General features: G+C 43.9%; 4 protein-coding genes across 5 annotated transcripts in view; 3 read left to right on the top strand and 1 right to left on the bottom strand.

The window, feature by feature from the left end:
- LOC6497671 overlaps positions 1 to 15,128 on the top strand; it is a 108,859-nt gene extending 93,731 nt beyond the window's left edge. For both annotated transcript variants that reach the window (XM_014906288.3, XM_044716561.1), the window contains exons 14-16: positions 10,380 to 10,641; positions 11,379 to 11,454; positions 13,338 to 15,128. In XM_014906288.3, the coding sequence (XP_014761774.1) occupies positions 10,380 to 10,641; positions 11,379 to 11,454; positions 13,338 to 13,566 (567 nt within the window). In that variant the 3' untranslated portion in view covers positions 13,567 to 15,128. The remainder of the gene's footprint in view (positions 1 to 10,379; positions 10,642 to 11,378; positions 11,455 to 13,337) is intronic.
- A 378-nt stretch (positions 15,129 to 15,506) lies between these two features.
- LOC6497672 (2-oxoglutarate and iron-dependent oxygenase JMJD4 homolog) lies at positions 15,507 to 17,219 on the top strand. Its single transcript, XM_001961563.4, has 2 exons — positions 15,507 to 16,263; positions 16,316 to 17,219. The coding sequence occupies exons 1-2, from the start codon at positions 15,644 to 15,646 to the stop codon at positions 16,971 to 16,973; spliced, it is 1,278 nt and encodes a 425-aa protein (XP_001961599.1). The 5' UTR covers positions 15,507 to 15,643; the 3' UTR covers positions 16,974 to 17,219.
- Positions 17,220 to 18,191: 972 nt separating this feature from the next.
- Positions 18,192 to 19,112, bottom strand: LOC6497866 (ubiquitin-60S ribosomal protein L40). The gene is made up of 2 exons (XM_001961562.4): positions 18,966 to 19,112; positions 18,192 to 18,716 (listed from the first exon to the last, which is right to left on the bottom strand). Exon 2 carries the CDS (start codon positions 18,706 to 18,708, stop codon positions 18,322 to 18,324), a length of 387 nt encoding a protein of 128 aa, XP_001961598.1. The 5' UTR covers positions 18,709 to 18,716; positions 18,966 to 19,112; the 3' UTR covers positions 18,192 to 18,321.
- A 212-nt stretch (positions 19,113 to 19,324) lies between these two features.
- On the top strand, positions 19,325 to 21,827 carry LOC6497674 (cleft lip and palate transmembrane protein 1 homolog). Its single transcript, XM_001961561.2, has 2 exons — positions 19,325 to 19,638; positions 19,712 to 21,827. Exons 1-2 carry the CDS (start codon positions 19,597 to 19,599, stop codon positions 21,596 to 21,598), a joined length of 1,929 nt encoding a protein of 642 aa, XP_001961597.1. The 5' UTR covers positions 19,325 to 19,596; the 3' UTR covers positions 21,599 to 21,827.
- Positions 21,828 to 24,102: the final 2,275 nt, after the last annotated feature.

The following is a 24,102-nucleotide window of genomic DNA, read 5'->3' on the forward strand; positions in this document are numbered from 1 at the left end:
GTGGAGAAGGAGGATGAAGGAGTGGGCGTGGCAGTAAAACTTTTTCTCCACTATCAAAACTTTTTTGCGGCTTAGGGTGTGCGTGTATGGCAGTGTGTGTTGGGCGAAATGCACAAAAACATAATTAAATACATAATGAACAAGGACCAAACAAAAAACAAAAAATAAACAGCGGGCTGAGTTTTGAGTTGAGTTCAGTTAGCTGCATATCAAATGAGTCTCATATGGGTGGGGTTTTTGTATATTAAACTCTGAGTGTGTGCGGGTTGTGTGTGAGCAGGGTGTGCCACGGCATACAAAAAGCTTTACAAAATTTGTTCAACAACCGAGCAGAGGAAGCTCATTATGAGTGAACAACAAAGGCTGCGAATGTTCATTTTGTCGTGGTGCAGTGGAAATGCATCTGAAATGTAGTCTTTGCCGCTCGAAACTAACTGGGGAACAAAAGATGTTTTGTCTGGTGTCAGGAGAAGTGCTGACTGCGTTTGAGGCACAAAGGCGCCTAATTAAATTCAACTTGAATTAGCTTCTAAATGGTACGCATAACACTCGAATGTAGTGACAATAAAAACTCAAATAATTTCAAATTACTTCTAAGAACTTCTCCGTATGAGGTTCATAAGTCCAAAGTTTCCCCTTTCATCATCCGAGTTCTGAGCTGTGATTTCAGACAGAGCCCAGAGCCCTCCACTAATCACACTGGCTACAAATCCTGGCCTCGTGTCAGTTCCCACTATCCATCATCATCAGACAGCTGGCCAGATGCATGAATATTTCAGGCGGGATCCCAAGAAGCCGGCAGATCCAGCTCGCCCACTTAATTAAAATTGCAAGACTTGCCCCGGAGGCTTCCATCTTGTCCTAAATTACCAGCATGCCGGCCTCACTATTGTTATTGCCACTCCACAATACGGGTTGTGTGCAGTGTGGGAAGCACTTTTCGAATTTAATTGAAAGTTATTGTATTGGTACTTGGCCAAAAACACAGTCGTCGGTCATGCTCGCCGGAGACTCGTTGTTGCATGTAAATCAAATCAAAGTAATGAGCTTTAATTGTATTCAATTATACTTGCCCCCTGGCTCAGAGGATGCATCATTGGGGCTATCAATGCCTGCTTTCCGTCAAAGAGGCTTTGCAAACTGAATCTGTTTCAGACCGAGCATCAGGATATTTACTTTCGCCCATCACAAGTAGCCTAAAGATTACTGTGTCGATTGTAGTAGCCATTTGACCTGACCAGAACGTTGAATGGGTAATTACAAAACACTGATTTTGAAGTGGGAATATTAGCCTGTTCCAGGCTGTAGTGCAACTGCAGCGCAGACTACCATTCAAGAGATTCAGGTTCAGATTAATTTAAAAATTCTGCAACTCACTTAGCGAAGCTCAACGCAGGACTCGCTTTTGAAGGACCCCACCCATAACACGATTTTACTCTAATGGGAATTACGGAAAAGAACCGCGACGGAAAACGTCAAAGGTGAGCTAACGGAAGGTTTGCAGCAAAATGTAAATGAAACATATCGCGGATCAAAAACCAACCGTGAAAAACCAGATGGAAGAGCACCGCTCCGCCGCACACCCAACACATACACAACTAAATACGTACGCATGTGTGTGTGTGTGTGTGTGTGGGGAGCACGCATACATAAGCAAACACACGTATGCATAAATTTCACGCACAACTGAATTACGAAGCGAATGATGACGAGGCTGCCTTGTATGTAATGTAATATGCGGCACGATGGATGCGGAAATCTGCACAAAGAAGCCTCCAGAAACAACAGAGGACGGCGAGTAGGGGGCTGCAGATTCGGTTGGGTTAGACAGTTAAATAGACAGGGCTGACAGGTTGGTCGGGGCGTGCAAAAATTCAGCAGTGCCATCATTAATCTTTATTTGCGCCCCCGCCGGCCGCTGGCAGCCCCAAAACCGGCGCGTGAATAATTCAGCCACCTAATAATAAATCATTGCAGCCTGTGCATTAGTAGACTGTCTCTCGCCGCTATCTGTCTCCCACTTCCGCACCTACACCTCCACAGCCCCGCACACACACCACACACACCACTGACACACAGAAGCGGAAGTGCAGAGTTACATGCTTAAATGCTTATCAAATTTTATGCGTCGCCCTTTTGTGTCTGCGACTCTCGTCCTGCCTGGGAGTCGGCTCCTCCACTAATGAGCATTAATTAATTGCCGAGTCGGCAGATAGGCGGGGCCGGAAGCCACACGCCCACCTTAAAGCCCGGCCAGGAGGCGAAATATTTTTGTGGGCGCTTCAGCAAGTTTTGTTTCAGCCCGCAGCTAAATATAACGTATACGCCACGGTGCCGCCTCGGGAACATTGGACTTAAATGCGAGCTTGTCGGATCGAGTTGCGTTGCCCCGCAAATGCTTTCTGGTTTCCAGAGGCTGGGCAGAAATAATTTTTGAGCTCATGTGAGCATTTTTTGCGGCAAAGCTAAATATAACAAAAAGGTGGGCTGGAATTACAATTAAACTGGATGTTGCCATTGAAATGGTATAGTCTTTTGTGGGTTTTTGCAGGAAAGCGCAATCAACATTTTTGCTTGTGTCTAAAAATAGTCTCCGAAAGCAATACTTTGACCTTTTGAACCCCCTTGAATGGAAAATAATTGCATTTTTTAGAGCTCTCTAAATGTTGGCAATATAGAAATATTTAAAATATTTTATAGAAACAAGCACTGCAGTTTCCCATTTAAGTGGTGCCACTTTTTGTCTTCTAAAAACAAATTTGCGCAAACAATTGAAACCATTTCTAGTGCTTGGCAAGAAACATAATTTGATTTCTTTAGCAAATAGAACGAGAGTGGCAAGCTGACGAAATTCCTGGCCAAGCTATGGGCGAGGTGCACTGGAATTTAATTAAACAATGCACACCCGGACACCCAAATACAATGAAAAAATTATTGCTTTTAAATTTTTGCCAACAATTCGGCAAAATCCACCTTAGGATGAGCGTGAGAACTGCAGACTTGACTACAAAATTCGGCCATCAATTTGCAACTTGTTTGCGGTTTCACGAACAATGTAATAAAATATTTAAATGCACAATCAATAAACTGGATGTTCAGTCCACGTCCACGTTCCGATCCCCAAAGAAATTCGGCCCGGCAATTACTCGGCCGATATGTCCAGCTAAAATATTTCCCCCTTCGGTGCAGTTCTTTAATTGATATTTCCGACAGGACTTCCGACTTGGCCTGCGGTTGATGGCACTTTCGAATGGCCAAATATTTTCAATTAAAAATGTTTCTCGCATTCGGCCGACAATGGATGTCCCCTGAGCTGGTCTAATGGTTATTTTTCATTCAGGTAGGCCTGCCGTTAGCCGACTCACTCAAATTGTTGTATAATCGAATGCATTTTGTCAGAAATTGTTTCGAATTTGAATGTGGATTGAAATTTTCTTGCCGGCAATGAGAGGAATAGTTTAGAGACTCTAAATTGATTCAACAAGGTCACAGAATAAGTTTGCAAATTATTACAGAGGTCATCGTAGGACTCTAGGAAGGTAGGAGATCTGTAATCCATGAACCAATTCCAGCCGCATTTTAAGTTAAACTTCGGTTTATAGCATAAACACGGGAGAAGCCCCAACGAGGAGTGTGGGATTAGAATGTTTCTACATAGGCCTTTCTAGGCCAATAACCTGGCCCAAAGGCGAGGCTCAAATCAAAGTCGCAGCGGCAAAAGAAGCGGAATAGTTGTGGGAAAAGTAAGCCCCAAAGAAGGAGACACAAGTTCCTAAATAGTGCTGCCCTTCTGCCATTGTCTGGGCACGTATAAAAGGGCTAAAATGTGACACTATGGGAATGGGCAGCTAGGGCTTAGGTTCCTTCCTCTCCCTGCCATCCAACCAATTTAGCAGCCTACCACCCAGCCCCGGCCACTCCCAGCCCAATCGGGTAATTCCAAAGCTGGCCGAGATTCAACTGGAAATTGTGCACACCTGTCGGCAGACAAAAATGGCAGCTCTACAGTTGCGGGCACGAAAATAGGACAAGGGGGGCTGTTAACAAGGGGACTTTGATTTCCCGTATTCTTGGCCGTTTTGAGATAGTTGTCAGTGGCATTTTGGGCTTGTGTTTTGAAAAATAATGGCAGAAGCCCTAGTGCCTCGAGCTCTGGTATGAGAGGGCTGTGGGAATAGCCAGGGGGATGATCACCGACCTCTCGACAATTCCCGGTTTTCAGGCTCAGGCGCTTTATTACCTTGACACATGTGTAACGGCTTTGTCTCCTTTTTCCATTCTTTCTCCATCCTTTCTCTGTTTTTTCTGCTCTTGCTTCTGAATTCAACTGTAACAGCAACTGCAAAAGCGGCTTTGTTTGGCCCTCGGCGGGCTGAACAACCTTTGGCCCTTCACCCCTTAAACCTTTCACCGGCAGCCCCAGCCCCAGCCCCCTCGGCTCTCTGGTGCTCCGAGGGCCTAGCGTGTTGCTAATGCATGTTGAGTCGAGCTTAAGACACAATTTCAGTCTGCTGGAAAAGATTTGTGCGCCCCTTTGATGTGTGCGCACGAAAAGAGGAGGGCTAGCCTCCGACGGCCGAAGGCTGCCGAAATCCATTTAGCAATTTTCTCATTTTCAATCAGCTGGGGGAGGATGCCCCACCGAGGCCGGGGTCCGAAATGATTAAGTATGGAGCCAGGTATGCCCCCCAGAGAATGGCCAATAGTGACAAAATTTTTTCAAGATATATGGCCAAGAAGGCATCTTGGAGGGATTAGCTTAAAAAATATATTATTGCTTGGGGAGAGAGGTGGAGCCTTTTCCACTCAACTTTATGCTCCTTCTTATTGTATCTATATAAACAAATTTTCATTTTACTTGCTAGTAAATAATCAATACTGTGTTCTCTTTAAGTGATAGCTGCAATAATCCTTCGCATAAGTCTCCTTTTGGCTTCAAGTCACTGTTGTGTAAGCCATTTAAACTTCAGAGCTGAATCGATTTGATGCCATTTAGTCGACTTTATGCGCTGCTCCCACTGACAAGCTCCCCGCACGGGGAATAGCTGGGAAAATTGATGAAATTGATTTCCACATTGGCAATTTTCTAAGCGGACTCACGTTTGCACCTGACAACTGCAACCGGCTGACCTTTCAACTCCTGACCCCTGACCCAGCCACCTGCTCCTGCTCCAGCTCCAGCTCGAGCTCGAGCTCCAGCACAAGATGTAGCTCCTGCTTCTGCCAACAACCCATCCACCCCCATAAATACTTTGGCCAAACATTTTGTCATCCATCTTGGGCCAGGCTACCAAACAGCCACGTCGCTGTCTATTAGTTGCTGCTCCTCCTGCCCCAGTAGCCCCAACTCCCCCTCATCTTTTCCCTGCGGGTTCAGACGTCGCCATCAACAGGAGCATCTATTTCCCAGTCTCAATCTTGGCCAACTGCAGTTCCAGGATTTTTTGCAGCAGCACGTTTACCTAGCTCTTTTTCTCGATTTTTACTCGCTTACAAATTGTGTGCTCTGCTTTCGGGGACGGTGAGGTCGGGCCAGGAGGAGCAAGGAGCAACTGGGAGGGTGGGTGAGTTTTTACTAACGACAGTTTATAAAATATTCAGCCCGCCTGCCAGAGTGTACTGCTGGCTACTGGCTGCTGGTGTTGCTAGTTTGCAGCGGAGCTCCTGCTGTCTTGGCAGCTAAAAGTTTTTAATGAATTTTTTAGCAAGCTAATCGAAGTCAATGTTAGTTTAAAAATGCATTAAATAAGGTGGCACGTTTGTTCAACGCGTCGTATGCGCAATATAGCTGGCCATTCGCCATTCGCCGCTTTCGGCACTAAGAAATGTTGACATCATACACGGGCTATACGTTACATAACCGAGAAGAAAAGCTTTTTTTTTTGGGAAATGTCTGCGCTGCCACTCTTGACTGTTAAATGTCAGCTCGCAGAAGGTCAGACAGCAGAAGGGGGCGGCGAAAAGCTAACCAGGCATGTTGGCTTTTTTCACGTCGACCTATGCTCCAACTTGCTTATCAAATTTGCAAAGCAAATTTGAAATTTTCCGCTTGCTGGATATGTGAAATGGCCTGAAGTGAGGGATTCCGAGCCAGAGTTAACCAAGCCAAAAGAAAAATATTCCATTGTAAGTGCAACTCTAGTGCAGAGGGTCCGCTTTTGATCCCAAATAGATTCCTGCGTAGGGACTTGGACTTCCTAGAAGGTCTGCAGGGCGAATGCTAACCCTTTCTGAAAACCAAAATTACTTGAAAAAGTACCTACATCTGTAATTAAGTTTACCCGCTTTGGCAACCAAAGCTCGTGGCATTACTAAAATATTTATCCAATTAATTCTTCCCTGGTTGCCAAGCAATTTATTGCAACATTTTCATTACGCTTCTTCGCATATTTTCGCTGCTCCCGTGTGCTGTTTGCTTTGGCTCATAGCATCTCTTATATCTCATTTTGCTTGCTTATCCTGGCACGAGTCCTGGCTCTCCAGCTGCTGTCTGCACCTTCGCACCTTTGTGCCCCTCGGCTGTTATTTCAGTTGCAGTTTTTCCGTTCCCGTTCCCATTCCCGCTCCACGCTCTTTGATTGCGCGCTTTTCCTCCACACTCCCTCCTAAGTAAGCGCCGCAATTATAGACTCTGACAGGGACTCTGATAGACAGCCAGACAGATTTTAAGACCGGGAAATGCAAGCGTTTTTCTGCTACAACTACTTGAGGCGAGGCAAGGACTCGAAAAGCGAGAGGAATGTAGGAGACTAAGAATCCCGAAGCCAACTGTGGCTTGTGCCCTGCAATCGAGCCAAGAGTAAACAGTTCCCTCGCTGTATTCGGCATTTGATTGGTAATCACGAGCAAGATCCCTGCGGGCATCAGGATACTCTAGACGATGAAGGTTGAAGTCTCTTCTTGGAACTCTTCTTTAAGTAACTATCCATGTCTTTAAAAGTTCCTCTTAAAAGCCATTTCCATATATCAGATGCCATTTTTTATGCCCATTGTTTTGCTTTTCAATTTGCAAATAACAACTTCAGTGTCAGCACAAAGTGGCTTGGCATTTTGCAGAAATTATTAGCCAAAATAATGAGGCTCCACGCCCAAATCCAACCGGCATGTCCACACTTCATTTCCCAGGGCCTGTCCTACCCACCCCCGCCCACCGTTGGCTCACTCCTCCCCCGTCGGCGAAAACCAGCAATGACCTAATAAATCCGTTTTATGTCTTGGTCCTGGCGCCGCCTACATTCAACTCCAATCGCTTGGACGGAAACGCCAGCGGCGTCTGTTTGTGGTAAGCCCCTCAGACACATCCTCGGCCTCCCTCGCCGGTTTCCCCCGTCCGATGTCGGGACACAGCGACAAAACTTGTGCGGGGAGTTTGAATGAATAATTTAAAGGACCCTGCTTCCAGGCTTATCAGAAGGAAGAGCCATTTCCATTTCTCCAAGTGCAGCCTATGCCCTTTTCAATTCATATTCAAATTCAAATTGTAGGCGTGGCCGCGCCATTTATTGTCTGCGCCATTAGCTGCACTAATGATCCATTCAGCAGGAGCCAAGTCGGAGGGAAGCGAAAAAATCGTAAGGAAAGGAAAAGCCCAAGGCGGTCATATTTAAATAAGAGTCGGGATGCAGGCTCCCGCCCGAGCACAAACACAAACACCCCCCACCACACACACAATCCCCAATACTAACGCAGACAGACACATCGGCATTGTCAATATGCTTAATGGATTTTCAAATATTTAAACAACCTCGAGAGCCCAAGACGATGGCGGTTTTCCGCCACAGCCACAGCCACAGCCCTTCCGACGCCCCACTCCACGCCGGGATAGCCCTGAAAATGCATTTGCAAACACTTACGCATTTTGCAAACACACGCATATAAATCAAATGTTATGGGTCCGGGCTAATGGAATTACAAATTGGAATTTCTTCTGTTTGCCGTGCATAAGCGATAATTGATAATTGATAATGGATAACTGATAACTGGTCAGGACTATCCTATCTCGCCGGTGAAAGGGAAACCACTCCACTGGTTAAGTAATTAAAACGAAGCTTTTTCTTACTACTCCCACTTTATTGTGGACCCTCGCACTTAATCGCATCATTCGGGGCACTGCATTCCGAGGCATGTTGCCATGTTCCAGCCCTGGTGGTTATGCATTTTATTTTATTTCAATTTAAAGTTTTAATGAGTTTCTGCCAGTGCCCAAATGCCGCACATGCAGTCGTACACATCCACGGGTGGGTGGGGATTTATTCCGCGCCGAGTCTATTTTATTTACCCTTGTCCTGTTCCTGTTTTTTCACTGATTTGGGTAAGAGATTTGGGCAAAAATTTTAAATTAATTTGAAAACAAATTCAATTTAAATGTGGCTTTGTCGTTGTTGCTCCTGCTTTGGCTTAAACTAATTGCCTCTGCAGTTGTACAACCAATTTTCGGTGCAGAGTGCATGCAATTTTTATGGCCATTTTTGGGGTCCAAATCAGAAATTGCATATTCAATTATAGAGATGGTGGCGGGCCAGTCTATTCCGCGTTATTTAATGCCCGAAATCAATTGATACAATATTAACGATTGAATTTTGGGAGGCGGGATTCACTTGCCAATAAATAGATTTTTTTGGACGTCAAAATGTCAGCTATTGTGCATTGTTCGAGTGGCAGAATGTCCTTTTTACAGGACTCCTGGCCTCGGTCTGAATCGGTCACAATAAAAGATCCCTCTCATCCCTGAAAATTTTTAATAATAATGGCTGCCAGAACTTATTGTTGAAACGATATTTGGCAACTTTATTTTAATTGCAACAATATGGGATCCGGAAATGGCTAAACTAAAAACCGAATTTCCCCAATTAAAATTGCAATTAAATGCTTCTGGGCACACGAGCAGCGCACCGAGTCGCCAGAAAGTGAGCATATTTCAATTGAATTGATTATAATTATTTGTATTTTATGGCGACAAAGAGATTGGGTCCTTGAATCGTTCGTGTGTGTGATGGTTTTAATGCAAACAAGCGCATAAATATCAATAAATTTTCGCTCTTATACTCCGACATGGGTAAATATTGCCTCGCAAATTATTTGCTGCCGCTTCCCGGACTAAGTAATTAATCACCAAATAATTTGGTAATTTTAATTTACTGCCGACCCAGCCCCAGCCCCAGCCCCCGCCCTAAACAGTTCAATGGGCACACACAGATACAGACAGAGACACAGACAAGTGCATAAACCAATTTGTGCCTATGCACCGTTAATTAAGATTTAATGTCCTGCTACAGTTCGATCGGCCCGCCCCGCCCCTCAGCCTTTATTATTTGCCATTTTGTGTACGTAATTAAGCGACAATAAGTATTTAATACACATTTTCGCTCTCGCACACACACACACACACACCCACACACTGTTGCAATTAGTTTGGCGCTCGTCCTTAATGCCACGCCCATTAAGTACACAACCCGCCCATGCAAAAACACACACATACACACACTAAGGGAGACAGACAGACGGCAAACAGGAGCAACAACAAATTGTTGGCTAATTTGAGAAGCTCCAAACTGCCGCCGCCGCCTCCAATTGACATGGACTGTACGGTTGTTACATAAGCACACACACACACACACACACATAAACGCGGCAGGATATGTGCATGTGTGCTGACACGGGTGCGTGCATATGTAAGTCGCCATTGTGCTGTATATGGCTGCAATTAAAAATTATCTGCGAGACGGCATCGGCCATAAAATACACTGTAAATTTGTCTGGAAATTAACCGAATCAGGGATGGGGATGCTGGGAGTTAGGGGGTAATTTATTCGTCACTAATTGTAAGTGCGATGGCTTAAAGCCAAAGTCAAGATTGAAGTTTTTCGAATCACAACCACTCGAATGGCTACCAGGGTAATAAATTTATCCCACATAATTTGTGGGGCTCCTGGGGCGCGGAGGGGCGGCTTGCATCAGATTAGTAATTATGTAAGGGCCACGCATGGCGGCGCACAAGCCCATTGACTCGCCCAATGAATCCCCATAAATCCGCGCATAAATACAAATTACGGAGGCGACCAGTAATATCAATTTACTTGCCGAGTTGTGGCCGGAGAGCTGGCAGGGTTAGGAGGCCAAACGGCAGTCAAAGGTTAAACAAAATCCCATGCATAATGAAAACCGCTTTCAGATGTCCTTTGCCCTCGTGGTCATTACTTATGTTTTATGACATGCGGCTTAGGTTTTATGCCTTCGGCTGAGCTTCTTCTCGAACAAGAGCTACATAAGTATATTAAAAGAGTAGGCATTCCGGGGCAGGGACTTGGCACTAAGTAACTAACTAATGCACACCTTTCTGATCCGATTAATCACACCACTCCCCGCCTCTTCCTTTGCAGACAATCATCCGCGAAATGAACCGACTGGGCATGATGGTCGACCTGTCGCACGTCTCCAAGGGAACCATGCGCGACGCCCTCGAGGTGAGCGAGGCACCTGTGATATTCTCACACTCCTCGGCCTACGAGCTCTGCAACACGAGCCGCAACGTCCAGGACGACATCCTGCAGGCCCTGGCCAAGAACGGCGGCCTGGTGATGGTCAACTTCTACTCGAAGTTCCTGTCCTGCAGCGACAACTCCACCGTGCACGATGCAGTCGGTAAGTTCTCCCTCTAAATTAAGTACGGCTATGCAAAATAAGTAGATCATAAAGCCTGACTCCAATTTCCCCATTTACCTTGTTAAGCGCCATTGTGGCCCATTCTCCCATATATCTCTTTCCGCCCAAATCAATCAAAGTCAGTGACTTGGTCGCGGTTGCTTTTTGTTTTCCGTGCTCTTGATTGTCAGGCTATTGTTTCAGTTAGTTCATTATTGCCTCCCCGAACCTCTTGTTCTCGGCCGGGCTCGGATTTTTCTGGCATTACTTTTGACGCGCCATCAAAATGGGTCTCGTAATCACTTCCTGTATTCGTTGTCTTTCTTGGAGCCACCTCAAAGACCTCCGCCCTCTTCCCAGGCACCAAGAAGAATGCTCTTAACATTCCTTTTAAAACACTCCAGTATGAAACAGTGAGGATATTTATTGGCGAAGCATTTCTCGCTGTGTGGAGACTGTAATGAAGCCCTCTAATGTCTTCCCTTTGAATCTCTTTTCATGTCTTTGTTTTTGGCTGCCGTGGACACATTTCAAATTCGAAAAAATTTTAATAACGCTGACTTATGATGGCATCTCTGGGCAACTACAAATGCAACAACAATGGCCCCCAACCTCCTGCTACAATGGTCCTTAATGAACTTGACAACAAATGGCAACCGTGGCTATCCCGCCACCACCGCCTCCTTCGATACCCGATATCCTTCGGACGGGCAATGGACACACAATTTGGTGCACAGCGCATATTAATCACATTAAGCGAGTCGCCGGCATCGATCACGTTGGACTGGGCGCCGGCTACGATGGCATTAATTAGTAAGTAAAAGTCATTTATTTCACTTAAATTCGCATTTTGCTCCTCGCACTCCGTAGTCCCTCTATAGTACACAGTACATGTACTCCTCCAGGTGGTTTTCGGCCTTTGCGCGCCCGTCTCTTCTTTTTTAAGTTATTAATTGATTATATTTAAGTCCGAGGGCTTAACATTGGCATATTGCCAGCCAGCGGTGCGATGGATGTGGATAGACCGTTATTATTTTACCGCTCATTATGGCCACCTTTGTCATAGCTTTTTTCCGCTTCCGGTTCCGCCCTTCGCCGGGCAATCTTTTTACGAGAGTTTTAAGATAATTTAATGAGCTCTCGCCAGCCAAACGATAAAAGATTATCGCGAGCTGGAATTGGGGGCTTATCGAAGTCGTAAAGGGATTTGCTTCGGTGGGAAAACAGGGCCGCATATATCCTAGACCTTGCCTTTTAAAACAAAACACAAAATAATAGTAAAATCCAAATTCAATGGCCAATTAAAGTCTCAAAAATACTATCAGAATGGCGGAAATTAAATCCAATACTATTTAAGGACCGTGTCCATTAGGTGTATGCATTACCTCCCTGAATAGGCCCGGTGGCCAAATGTCCCACATTGAGGGCCCTCGTTTTTACCTACCGTGTCATCATCAGTGTCATTCGTCTTCATTATCGTTGTAATTATTCTAGTGGTGCCGGGGAGAGTGCATTTGCATAGATTTCCATTCCATTGCATCGTGGACACAATGCAAAAACAAACAACATTTTGAAGCTGAATTTTGGTCCGCCAGCCTTCGGTGTCACCCTGGCTCGTCCCAACGTGGCTGTTTTTGAATTAAATATTTTGAGTACATGGTCAACATGTTTCGAGCAACAAAAGTGGTTGGGTCTCAGCCAAAAAAGCAACTACAAATATCCTTCCATGTAAATCAATTTCCACTAAAATGAACTTCATTTTGTTTTTGCCACAAAAATTGACAACAACAGCATGTTCCGGGGAAGGGGAAACGGGAAAAATAAAAACAAGAAATCTGAAATTGCGTATATGAATATTTATGGGCCAATTGCCCCAAACCCACAACGATACCAGCACGAATATCACACAATAAATAATCTAAAATTCTGTGAAATTACTAAATGTCAAATGGTCTAGTGTCTGGTCCTCTGCAAGCCACGCACTCTGGCAAAAACAACATGGCTTTAAATTTTAGGGAGAGATGCCCCATTTTCGTAACTCCTTTAACTAAAAATCGCATGAGGATTGGCTTATTTTAGAGAAATATAAAATGTATGCATGCTCTATAATACAGATTATTAACTCTAGAAACTATTATATAATATATTATTTTTTAAGACCGATTCAAGTCTGAGTAGAGCATCCTTTGCGTACTGTCCTTGCCGCATGTTTGCTGTCCGTTCCATTTAAATCGTGTTTGGCTTAAACGCCCGAGTATAAAAGTTAATTATTATTTATTTGTTCGAATGCCTGTTCATAAAATATGATTACCAAGCACTTGAGCGTTCGGCCAGCACAATTTTATTTATTATTTATATTCCTTTGTGTGTTGTTCATTATTTATTTGTTTTTGTCGATGTGCTTTTGGCTGTAACTTGACTCGAATGCTTTATTGCGCCTAGAATGTCCTGCACACGAGCTGTTTTGCCACCGGCTTTGCGTCGGCTTGTTGTTGATTCAATTTATTTTTCATGTTTGGCATGAAAATTAGATTTAATTGTGCGGAGACTATATTTTGAAATATGTGCCATAGAGAGAATAGAAAACGCAGCCTGTAGCCTGTAGCCTCTAGCCCGTAGTCTGCATGCTCCATTCATTTTGTTTACGACTCTACAAACAATGCTAAATTTTGTGACATTTGGATTTTGCTTTATAGCACCCCCAAAGGACTGGAGGATGTGTCCTCGTATCCAACACTGTTTGCTGAGCTCCTCGGAGGCGGTTGGACCATTGATGAGTTGACAAAATTGGCGGGAGGAAATTTCCTGCGCGTTATGCAGCAGGTGGAAAAACTGAGGGATGACAAAAAGGCATCCGGAGTGAAACCCTACGAGGACCATCCCAATTTCCGCACCGACGACCCGTACAATTGCACCTCCAGCTAATTGAATCCTGGATCCAAACACATTGAGGTTGTACCGGAGCTGCCGAAGGAGTCCTTACCCCCTTCTCGAAAGCCGAGGGAACTCCTGCTTCGCCTGGAGGCAGAATGAATACATAGCCAATTTATTCAATTTAATTTGACTAGATTGCTACTAGACATGTACGATTGTATAAGCTTTAACAACACAGAATTGTATAATATTTACACATCCCATTCCTCATTATTTGGCCGCCAAAAAGGCACCCCCTCTCCTGGTACTATAAACGAATTTCTTTTCATTTTGGTGACAATCTACTAACTGCCAAACAAGAAAACTTAAGTATACACAGCACACGAAACCCAGAAAACACTACAGGATCCGATTTACTTTCTATCCCGAAATAGAGAATGGAAGACAGTAACAAGGATGATTTTCAGCCAGGTGAACTGAACTCCAACTGGACCAAACTACTCATTTCGCCCCTCGGAAGTTTCATTTATTCCAATAATTTACACGAAAACTACATATCAAGTAATTGTATGAAAAACCAAAAATATACTTTGCATTCGGATTCAATGCAAACATTGCGAGTGGGAAAGCTTACACTTAAAAGTAATCGAATAAATATTATAGTAAATATAATAAATAAGAAAGTCGAGGGGATAGGGCATCTCCCCCTACAGAATAAGATATTTAGTTAAACTTGAAAGCAGTTTAGGAGATGACGAGCACTGAAAAGGTGCCTAGGGGATAGCGTAAAAATTACTAAATTAGAACGTAAGCCAAGTGTGGGCGTGGCTCTGCCTGCCACACAGCAAATTGTAAATAGATTGCGATTATAAAATAAGGCTATAAACGTAAAGCTAAGCATATAGGATTCACGAATTTTTCATTATCTTCCCCGACTCCCCCACAAAATAGGACACAGACTCTGTCAGCCTCTCTGTACCTTCAATATAGAAAAGAAAACTCTCGATCGAAAATCTAGTCAAATGTGTCTAGCCTAAGTAAACAAATTATACATCGTAAACCAATTATATAAGCCGAAAATATTTGAATACAAGCTCAATAATTGTACATTTTTTAAACCCAAACTGAATATGCAACGCAAATCTATAAATATATATACTGTTACGTTTTTGTACGATTTTGTATGTGTACATAGCGTTTTTACCTATGCTCTTATATAGTTTTCTAGCAAACAATTCAATCGTAATATTGTACTGGATCTGGCGAGCGGAAGTTGTTGGTAATCACACCTAGTCATTAGTCATTAGTCTGGCCTGGAAGGTCGAAATAAATATATCTGTAAAGTTTATAAACATACTACATATGCCTAGATATAGCCAATACTCTGGAGTAACCTACACAGACATGCATATACACCTACAGAAGCTCTTCGAAACCTAATAATAAAATATTGTATTATTTCATTTTTTGATTTCGTCAACTTTTTGAAAAAAAGAAAAACGCAAAACATAAACTCATGTAAAACAAAATTGTAGTTAAAACCTTAAAAATGACAGTGTTTAGCAAATAAATCTCATATGGAAAATGAAATGCAGTAAATATAAAAACAATTAATGAACATTGGACTACGTCTCATTACTCTTAATTTAATTTTTCAAAAGCTCCAACGAATTTAAATTTTCGCGGTCTTTTTTCAAGCGACTCATAAGTGTACAAGTACGTCAGGTTTCATTGTCTGGTAATTACTTTTAATTAAATATTCCATTTAATTTCCGTTACTATATTATGATATTTAAAATTAAATGATTTGTTTTATGTATTAAAAATTATGTTTTTGGTGTTTATTTTATGGTTTTTGATTGTTTTCAGTATTCTACTATCGATGTATCGATACTTTTGGCAGTGCTGCCACTTTTCTCATTTAAAGATCTGCTTATTTTGAAACGATAGGTGTTTTTACAATCGAACTTGGCAGCACTGACTATCGTTAGGATTTTCAAAAGATAAGGTAACACTATATGCATCTCTAAGTTTACAAAGACGCAGGTTTCATTACCAAAACGCAAATATTAAAAAGCCGGTGGATGTACGAGGAGTGCGGGACATTGGAGCTTTACTGCCAGTTTGAATGGCGTCAGGGGAGCGGGAGGGGATGGAGCTGCATCCGAAGGGAACCGTTGAAAATGACAAACATCTGCCGGGGGAAATTTTGCGCTGTTCTGCAGGGAATCTAAGCTACAATGAATTTTTCTGGCGATATATGCACAAAAACTGGCCGGTCGTCATTACGGACGTCTCCAAGGACTGGGAGTGCTCCAAACAATGGACTACAGTGCCTGAAGCCACAGACGTCAACTCCAATCAGCCAAGCTCATTCCCCTCCGAGCCTTCCTCCGCCATCAACTTCGACTACCTCAAACAAAAGATTGACAACTGCCTTGTCCCGGTTGCCGATTGCAACTCCTCGTACTTCAACAGCCACAAAAAGTTGGAGCTCCGGTTCCACGATTATCTCGACCAATGGAGAAGTGGCATCGAGGCGAATCGGTCGTCGGAAATCAATAGTAATGTAGATATCCGGACCAAGGACAACCTCTACCTCAAGGACTGGCATCTGGCTGCTCAAATGCCGGGCTACGACTTTTACAAGGTGCCTAAATACTTTGCCTCTGACTGGCTGAACGAAATGCTGGTCGACAAAGAGAGAGATGACTATAGGTTTGTCTACATGGGGCCCAAAGGATCATGGTAAGTAGTGACTCCAAACTTAAAACTCTTTTTTCAACCGTCTTTTTCACAGGACTTCCTACCATTCGGATGTGTTTGGCTCCTTCAGCTGGTCCACCAATATAATGGGTCACAAAAAATGGCTAATCATGTCGCCAGGCGAAGAACTCAAGCTGGCCGATCGCCTGGGCAATGTCCCTTTCAGTATAGATGAGCAGATGCTGGACGAACACGGAGTGGAGTACTATACCATCAACCAGAAAGCCAACGAAGCCGTTTTTGTGCCCAGTGGCTGGTTCCACCAGGTGTGGAATTTGACCGATACCATATCCGTAAATCACAACTGGTTCAACGCCTGCAACATTGCCACAGTGTGGCAGAATCTTAGAAGCAACCTCAACGCTGTGCGGAAGGAGATTTCAGACTGCCAGATAATGGATAATTTTGAGGCCCATTGCCAGACGATGCTGAGGGCCAGTTTTGGCATTAACTACCTCGATTTTATAGAACTCCTTGAGTTCATTGCCGATCGCCGACTGGCCCAGGCCGCAACAACAGCCACTCAGTTTTTGATGTTCAATAGTTATACAATGAACGATTACCATGTGCAATATGATCTCGAGTGTTTAAAGAAGATTTTACGGCAAATGTCCGAAGATTCGACTATCACTCAAAGCCCACTTCAGTTAAGTGAGCGATGCCAGGAATTGGAGCACCGATTGCAATTTTAACCATCAATAAGGACCGAGAAAAGACCTTAAAATATTTTTATACCACGTGTATTCATATATAGAAACCAGTTGTATATTCTTATTTTTAAACACGTTTCGGATTTTGCCAGATTATTCCGAATGCGATATAATCCGCACAAAAATATTTAATACGGAAAAAAATACCTGACAAATCCTGGAAAAAATTGGAAGAATTAAAAAACAAAGATCACCCTTAAATAAAACACACTTATTATCCAATTAAAAGATTTGTATACCGGTCATAACTGCGGTCATAAACTACAGTAGACTACATTTTTTCGCATCGAACTGCTTGGAAAGTGGGGAATGTATGGGTAGAACTCATTTGGCTCACGGCGATGTCTATATCTTTGCCAGTTTTTGCCCGATCCTTGAGCGGAATACCTTCATCGAATTGTATATCGATTCTGCATCTATCTGCATCAAAACCCCAAAACAAATTTCTATTTTTCGATTATTTTTTCATTTTTTCCCATCGAACTCCTAGGAAAGTGGGAAATGTATAGAGAGGACTCATATGATCGCCGTGGATCACGGAGAGCAAGACCTTAAAAAGTTTTTATAACTTTTCCCTACTTTTACTCAAATTTGTTGAATTTTTTCGTAAATATGCTTCAACTTTACAAATTATTTTAAAAGCTGTTATGGCGATAACGAGAAATCGGGTGTATTGTCACCTGCCGGTTTTAATTGAAAGGTGTTGCCACCCAGTCCCAAAATTGGAATTCCAGGAGTCCGGAGGTTGTTGACCGGGCAGTTCGAAATTGAAGATAAAAATTAAAACCAGGAAGGAAAAATTTTTTATGAGCCTATACCACACGTGAAACTTACGAAGAAAGATGCATGCCACTATTTTACATCCCAGCCCAGTACCGTGGGCTTTGCGAGCTATGGTTAAAATCAAAAACTAAGTCCGCCACACATAGGCCGGTATTTCTCTCTAGACATCTTTGTTTTTTTATAAATAGTATATATTTTTTAAATCAGAAGTTTCCGCTAACAGCAATGGAAGTCAAACGTTATAAACGTCAAAATGATCCGCTTTTAAACTCCACTTTTTGTTTGATGAGCCACTTTCCGCCCATCAGACTGAAGCACATCGCATACCTAGAGCAACGAGAAACTTCCTTAACTACACCGAAACACTTTTTTAAATAAACCCAGTTGCCGTGGCCACAGAAAGATACACAGATTAAATGCGCTGCGCCTCGTAGCGAAAGAAATTTTACATTTTCCGGATGTTTTACAAAATGTACATATATTTACTTCGACGATCTATCCTCGGAGGGAGCGCAAAAAGCCAATTGGAGCAGAAGTGTCTATTAGTCTACTTCAACTTCTTCTTGGGACGCAGGTTGTTGGTGTGTCCACACTTCTTCTTGCGGCAGTTGGTGGCACGGGGGTGCAGACGAGCGTAGCACTTGCGGCAGATCATCTTGTCGCAGTTGTACTTCTGAGCCAGGATTCGCAGAGACGGCTCAATGATACCACCGCGCAGACGGAGCACCAGATGCAGAGTCGACTCCTTCTGGATGTTGTAGTCGGAAAGGGTGCGACCATCCTCCAGCTGCTTGCCGGCGAAGATCAGACGCTGCTGATCTGGAGGGATGCCCTCTTTGTCCTGGATCTTAGCCTTCACATTCTCGATGGTGTCCGACGGCTCGACCTCGAGGGTGATGGTCTTGCCGGTGAGGGTTTTCACGAAGATTTGCATGGTGACGGCTGTAAGGAATACAATAGGTCAGAATGTGCAACTTCTGTTTTTGACTTTTCGCAAAGCGACGCAGCTCGTGTTTGTGTGGCAGCTTCGAGGTTAGGTCCGAACTGGATTTTTCTGCGGGAAACAGTTTGCTACCATCGCTCTGCGTTGAGCCTGGGGCTTTCCAAATGATTCCCAATGGGCACCAGCGCCCATGGTGTCATTATTGGACTTTTCTTTTGCAATTTTTTATTTGCCATATCAAAACTCACCAGAGAAAACGTGCTGCCTAAAATCGTTCCAGAAGAAGAAAAGAGGGGCCGTTTTTAAATTAGGTGTGTCGAAATTGAATAATACCAAAATATCGTATACCGCGTTTTCACAAATATATCTGGTATTACTATAAGGTTCTTCATCCCTGTTTTCTGAGCTTTGCAACTGCTACAGCGCGAAATTTAAATTACAGAAAAAAAAGCGTTTTTCCAAAGTTGGCTTTTTAGATTTTGTAAACATTTTTAATTGACATGAAAATAATACCCTCTGCAAGGGTATAAAAAACACATATTTGAAAGATGTGTCACAATATGTGGCACAACACAAGTTTAAAACTATAGTGGAAAAATTATTTACTACAATATAGTAATACAATAGAGTAAATATAGTAAAATAAAATATAGGGACGATATTAATATTTTTCATTATATATCATATATTATTATTTCATACTATTTTAACAATGTATCGTCCAGCCCTATTTTAAATCTATCTTTTCCAACACTGTGTTGGCCACACTTATCTGATCCGTAAGATTACTACGTTTACGTTATCTACGTTACGACAAGTTAAATGAGAAGAACCTTTTGGAAGTAAAAAAAAAACGTGGATTTCCTCTGAGCACACAGCATGTCGAAAGCAGATGAAGGGCAGCCCGCCTCCGAGGGCGCGGTAAGTCAGTGGGGTTTGGAGAACCCGCCATCGTTAATCAAGAACCAACTCCACCGACCTTGTTTTTTTCTAGGTGGTTGCTGGCAATGGGAACGCTGAGCTGGCCCAAGAAGGTCAGCAGGGGCAGGAGGGCCAGCCCCAGCAACAGCAACCCACCCGCATGGAGTCCTTCTTTGCGATGACGAAGTCATTGATTCTGCGTGCCCTAATCATCTACTTCGTGAGCTCCTTTTTCCGCCGCCCGCAGCCTAATGCCGGCCAGGGCCAGGACAAGAGCGTGGCCAATGCGGGTCCAAAGATCTCCGCGTGGAACTACTTTGAAAACGGCACCGACTTCGACTTGCACGTGTGGCTCTCGGAGGAGCCGGACGTGGTCAACTTCCAGCAGAAGGCCAACCTTCTCTGGCTGCAAGAAGATCTTACCTACGGGGACTGGACATCGGGGCCAACAGGTGACAGCATTTACACACACAGCCTCAAGCTGAAAGCCAGTCAGCATTTGATGAACAACGGCAGTGTCTATCTGCACGCTTTTGTGACCAGATCCGGCGAGAGTCCCGACCCGCGGGCGCCCAACTATGCGGCGAATGGCCACATGGGTCACCAACAGCAACAGTTGAACAAGTACAAAAAGCTGCGGGTCAATCGTAACTACAACCTTCTAGCAAGCGAGAAGGAGAAGCTGGAGCATGAGCTAAAGCATGCGAACCTCAAGGACACAATAGTTTCCCATTGGCACCCTAATCTCACAGTGAACTTAGTGGTGGACCAGACCAACTGGGCCCAGGGCACAGTGCCGCCGCCGCTAGATGAATACGTTAAGTTTGTCGACGGTGGCAAGACATATCTGCCGATAGTGTTTGTGAATGACTACTGGAATCTGCAGCGAGAGTACTTCCCCATTAACGAGACTACTCCCGAGCTGGAGCTGCACCTCACGTTTCAGCCACTGGGCATGTTTAAGTGGCAATTATACGCCGCCAAGCAGATGAAGAACAAATGGGCCGGCAACATGCTGGGTGAGCTGATGGCCGCCAGTCAGCCGGAGGAGAGCGACGAAGACCAGGACTCGCTGAAGGAGACCCTTTTGGATACGAACATTTATCTGCTCGGTATCACCGTGGCCGTATCCATCCTGCACTCTGTTTTTGAACTGCTGGCCTTTAAGAATGACATCCAGTTCTGGAACAACCGCAAGTCCCTAGAGGGCCTGTCGGTGCGGTCCGTGTTCTTCGGCGTTTTCCAATCCCTGATCATCCTTCTGTATGTACTGGACAACGAGACAAACTTCATGATTCGCATCTCCTGCTTCGTTGGCCTTGGCATCGAGGTGTGGAAGATTCACAAGGTGGTGGACATCGACTATAATCGGGAGCAGAAAATCTTCGGAATTCTGCCCCGTATCAGTTTCCAGGACAAGGGGTCCTACTCGGAGAGTTCTACCAAGGAGTACGACAAGCTGGCCTTCAAGTACCTGGGATGGGCCTGCTTCCCCCTGCTGGTGGCCTACTTCGTCTACTCCCTGATCTACAACGAACACAAAGGATGGTACTCGTTCGTGCTGAACATGCTCTACGGCTACTTGCTGACGTTCGGCTTTATCCTGATGACTCCGCAGCTGTTCATTAACTACAAGCTCAAGTCGGTGGCGCACATGCCGTGGCGCATGATGACCTACAAGTTCTTGAACACCTTCATAGATGACATATTCGCGTTTGTGATTAAGATGCCGACCATGTACCGGCTCGGCTGCTTCCGCGACGACATCATATTCTTTGTGTTCCTTTATCAACGTTGGCAGTACCGCGTCGATCTCAAGAGAGTCAACGAGTTCGGATTCTCTGGGGAAATGGAGCGGGAACAGGCCGAAGCGAAGGCCGCCAACGGGGCGATCGAGGGGCCCGCCGCCACCACTACGCCAGCGACCAAAAAGACAGCCGCGCAAAAAAAACAGGACTAAGTCTGGGAGTAGGACTAGGCCAATATCCAAAGTATGCATTAACAGCATTGCGACAAGGCAATACTATATACTCCCAATATGAATGTAATCACTCCAGTATACATAGTCAAAGGTAATCCCCTAGCATCATTATTAGGGCTAATTGTAATTTCGTATGTTTGTGTTTTCGTGCCCTCCTCGCTGGATCTCGCAGCGTTGGAAGATCAAATAAATTAAGTGTGGAATGAAATTGTTAAGATGTCGACTGTCAGCCAGTTATATCTAATCTGGATTATCTAATCTCCTGGTTAAGTAGCGGGGTACGACTCCCTGTTCCTTTTACACGGGCAGGGGTTTCATTCACTTAAGCACGGTAGCAATTTGCTCCAATTCTTAATTTAATGTGCATTTACTGCAGATTTTGTTAATATATTGTTTTATTATTTGAGCCACAAATTTACTTTATGCATTTATTATTTAAATTTTAGAAACTTGTTTTATTAAAAAATTATTCAAATTATAAAAATGTGTGTAAATAAAATCAACATTGTACAACACTAGTCGTAGAGCGCGTAAATTTGAAATTATTTTTTGCCGATTGGAAAAAGTTTTTAAGGTAAGCAATGAGTGTAAATGAAGAAACTGGATCTTTTAAAGGTAGTGCAACAGGATGTTACAAGATATTATATATTTTTTAAGGTAAAAGTTGTCCAGGTTAAGAATGGGGATCATGGTTGCAATGATAGAGATTGTACTGGTCCATTTTTAAAAAGTGAGGATTTTCCAAGTTGTTTAATATCAAAAATTTATAAAATATAGATCTAAAATAGCATTAAAAGGGATTCCATTTAAGGATCAGATTCCAATTGGCTAGGATATAGACATATAACGATTTTTGTTGCTGTTTAATAAAAAATCGAATAGCAAATGGTATTCCGCTTTAAGAACAGACTCCAATTGGCAAATACCCGCATGGATAGGGGCCATAGAAATCACTTACTCGTTCCTAAATTAGGAGACTTTATTTGAATGAAATCAAAATCAAAATTTACATCAACTCATCACGAGCCAAGCCACATGGCGTTTTATTTAAAATTTCATGCGCTTCCGGCCAAGAGACATGTGCCGCAAGTTTTCACTTTCACCCACAGGCAACAGCTGCAATGGCTTTGGCGGGATTTTTTACAGATTTAGAACACTCCGCACACATTCCGACGCGCCCGGGAATGCACTACGGTTTTACGAGCTGCAACATCAGGCATTCCGTACTCCGTATTCCGTATTATGGATTCGGGCCGGCGGAGCGACATGTTTGTCAGTGGAAGACAACAGTTGTGCTTTTGATGTGGGTGTCGTTCGAATAATGGGCGGCGATCGGGTCTAGGAGCAGTCGGGTCTAGGCCTACACCAGCTTCCTCCACTGAGAGAAATACAATTTAATAAGGCTGTGGCGCAACTTAAGCAACCTGGCCCATAAATTGCACGGTGACGACAATCTTGATGACTTCTTAAACACTTGTATTGCACATTGCGGTGCCTTAATCCATTTTCGTATATTAATGAGTAATTTTTTGAATAAATTCAATACACTGGGAGAATGTGAAGAGGCTTCAAATTAATAAGAAAGGTTTCAAATTGGTTCTTAATAAAAATCAGATAAAAATTTGTACTATCATAGGGTAAGTTGCTGCTTTAGGTGCCTGAGAATACCTTCAACTTGAACGATTTGTTTTCAGTGCGTTGATCTTGTCTTCTTGGACGACAAATTATGACGAACTGGGCGCTATAAGTCCCATACACCTAAGAAATATTGTTCCCAAGTGCCAGTCCCCACCGCGTACATGGCCAGCTGCGATGCGCCAATTTTGTTTATGTGCTTTTTAACCCAGGGTTGCCCCTTATTGCCGTTAACGTCGGGGGCCACTTATGGCGATTCCATAAATATTAGGGACCCTGTCTCCCAGAGGCCCCTGCTTATGGTCGAGCTACGCAGAGCCAGATTGTTCCGTGTCAGATGCAATATGTGTTTTTCAAATGGCCCGAATTAGCAGATTTGAACACCGGATCTGAAGATGGGAACACCCTCCTCGGGGACCTGAGGTGCACTTTTGATCCAAGTAGTGGCAGCCAACAGTACAATGTTTTCGGCGGGACGCCTCCGCTCTATTCGTTTTGAACTTTTGTGCCAGAAAGCAGAGACACTTGAACGACAGATGCCACCGCCACCGAATGCGCCACCATCCGAGCAGTGCCAAAAAACCGGCCGCTGGGTCCAAAGTACAATTAGTGACATTCTGCCAAGATGCTGCATAGAACACGAGCATCTTAATGAATCGGGGCGTCGTGAAAGCAAAACCAAAATGCCATTCTAATTGTCTGCATTTTTTTCACGGCTGGCGCCAAATGTCTTCGTGTGCAGCGTGGTATCAACAGGCCGGGCCCAGTATCTTGGCCACCTCGACTGCGAAGATCCGATTTATGCCAAATTTGCATCTGGGCGGAGATGCAGGAAATGGATCGCCCCG

This window comes from Drosophila ananassae, chromosome 3R (assembly GCF_017639315.1).
Source record: "Drosophila ananassae strain 14024-0371.13 chromosome 3R, ASM1763931v2, whole genome shotgun sequence".
In the NCBI taxonomy this organism is placed as follows: domain Eukaryota; kingdom Metazoa; phylum Arthropoda; class Insecta; order Diptera; family Drosophilidae; genus Drosophila; species Drosophila ananassae.

Excerpts from the sequence above, each read along its gene's own strand:
- LOC6497674 (XM_001961561.2), top strand. The coding sequence starts at position 19,597 with ATGTCGAAAGCAGATGAAGGGCAGCCCGCCTCCGAGGGCGCG. Across the intron at positions 19,639-19,711 it reads AGCCCGCCTCCGAGGGCGCG|GTGGTTGCTGGCAATGGGAA; the intron begins GTAAGTCAGTGG and ends GTTTTTTTCTAG.
- LOC6497672 (XM_001961563.4), top strand. The coding sequence starts at position 15,644 with ATGGCGTCAGGGGAGCGGGAGGGGATGGAGCTGCATCCGAAGGGAACC. Across the intron at positions 16,264-16,315 it reads ATGGGGCCCAAAGGATCATG|GACTTCCTACCATTCGGATG; the intron begins GTAAGTAGTGAC and ends TCTTTTTCACAG.
- LOC6497866 (XM_001961562.4), bottom strand. The coding sequence starts at position 18,708 with ATGCAAATCTTCGTGAAAACCCTCACCGGCAAGACCATCACCCTCGAG.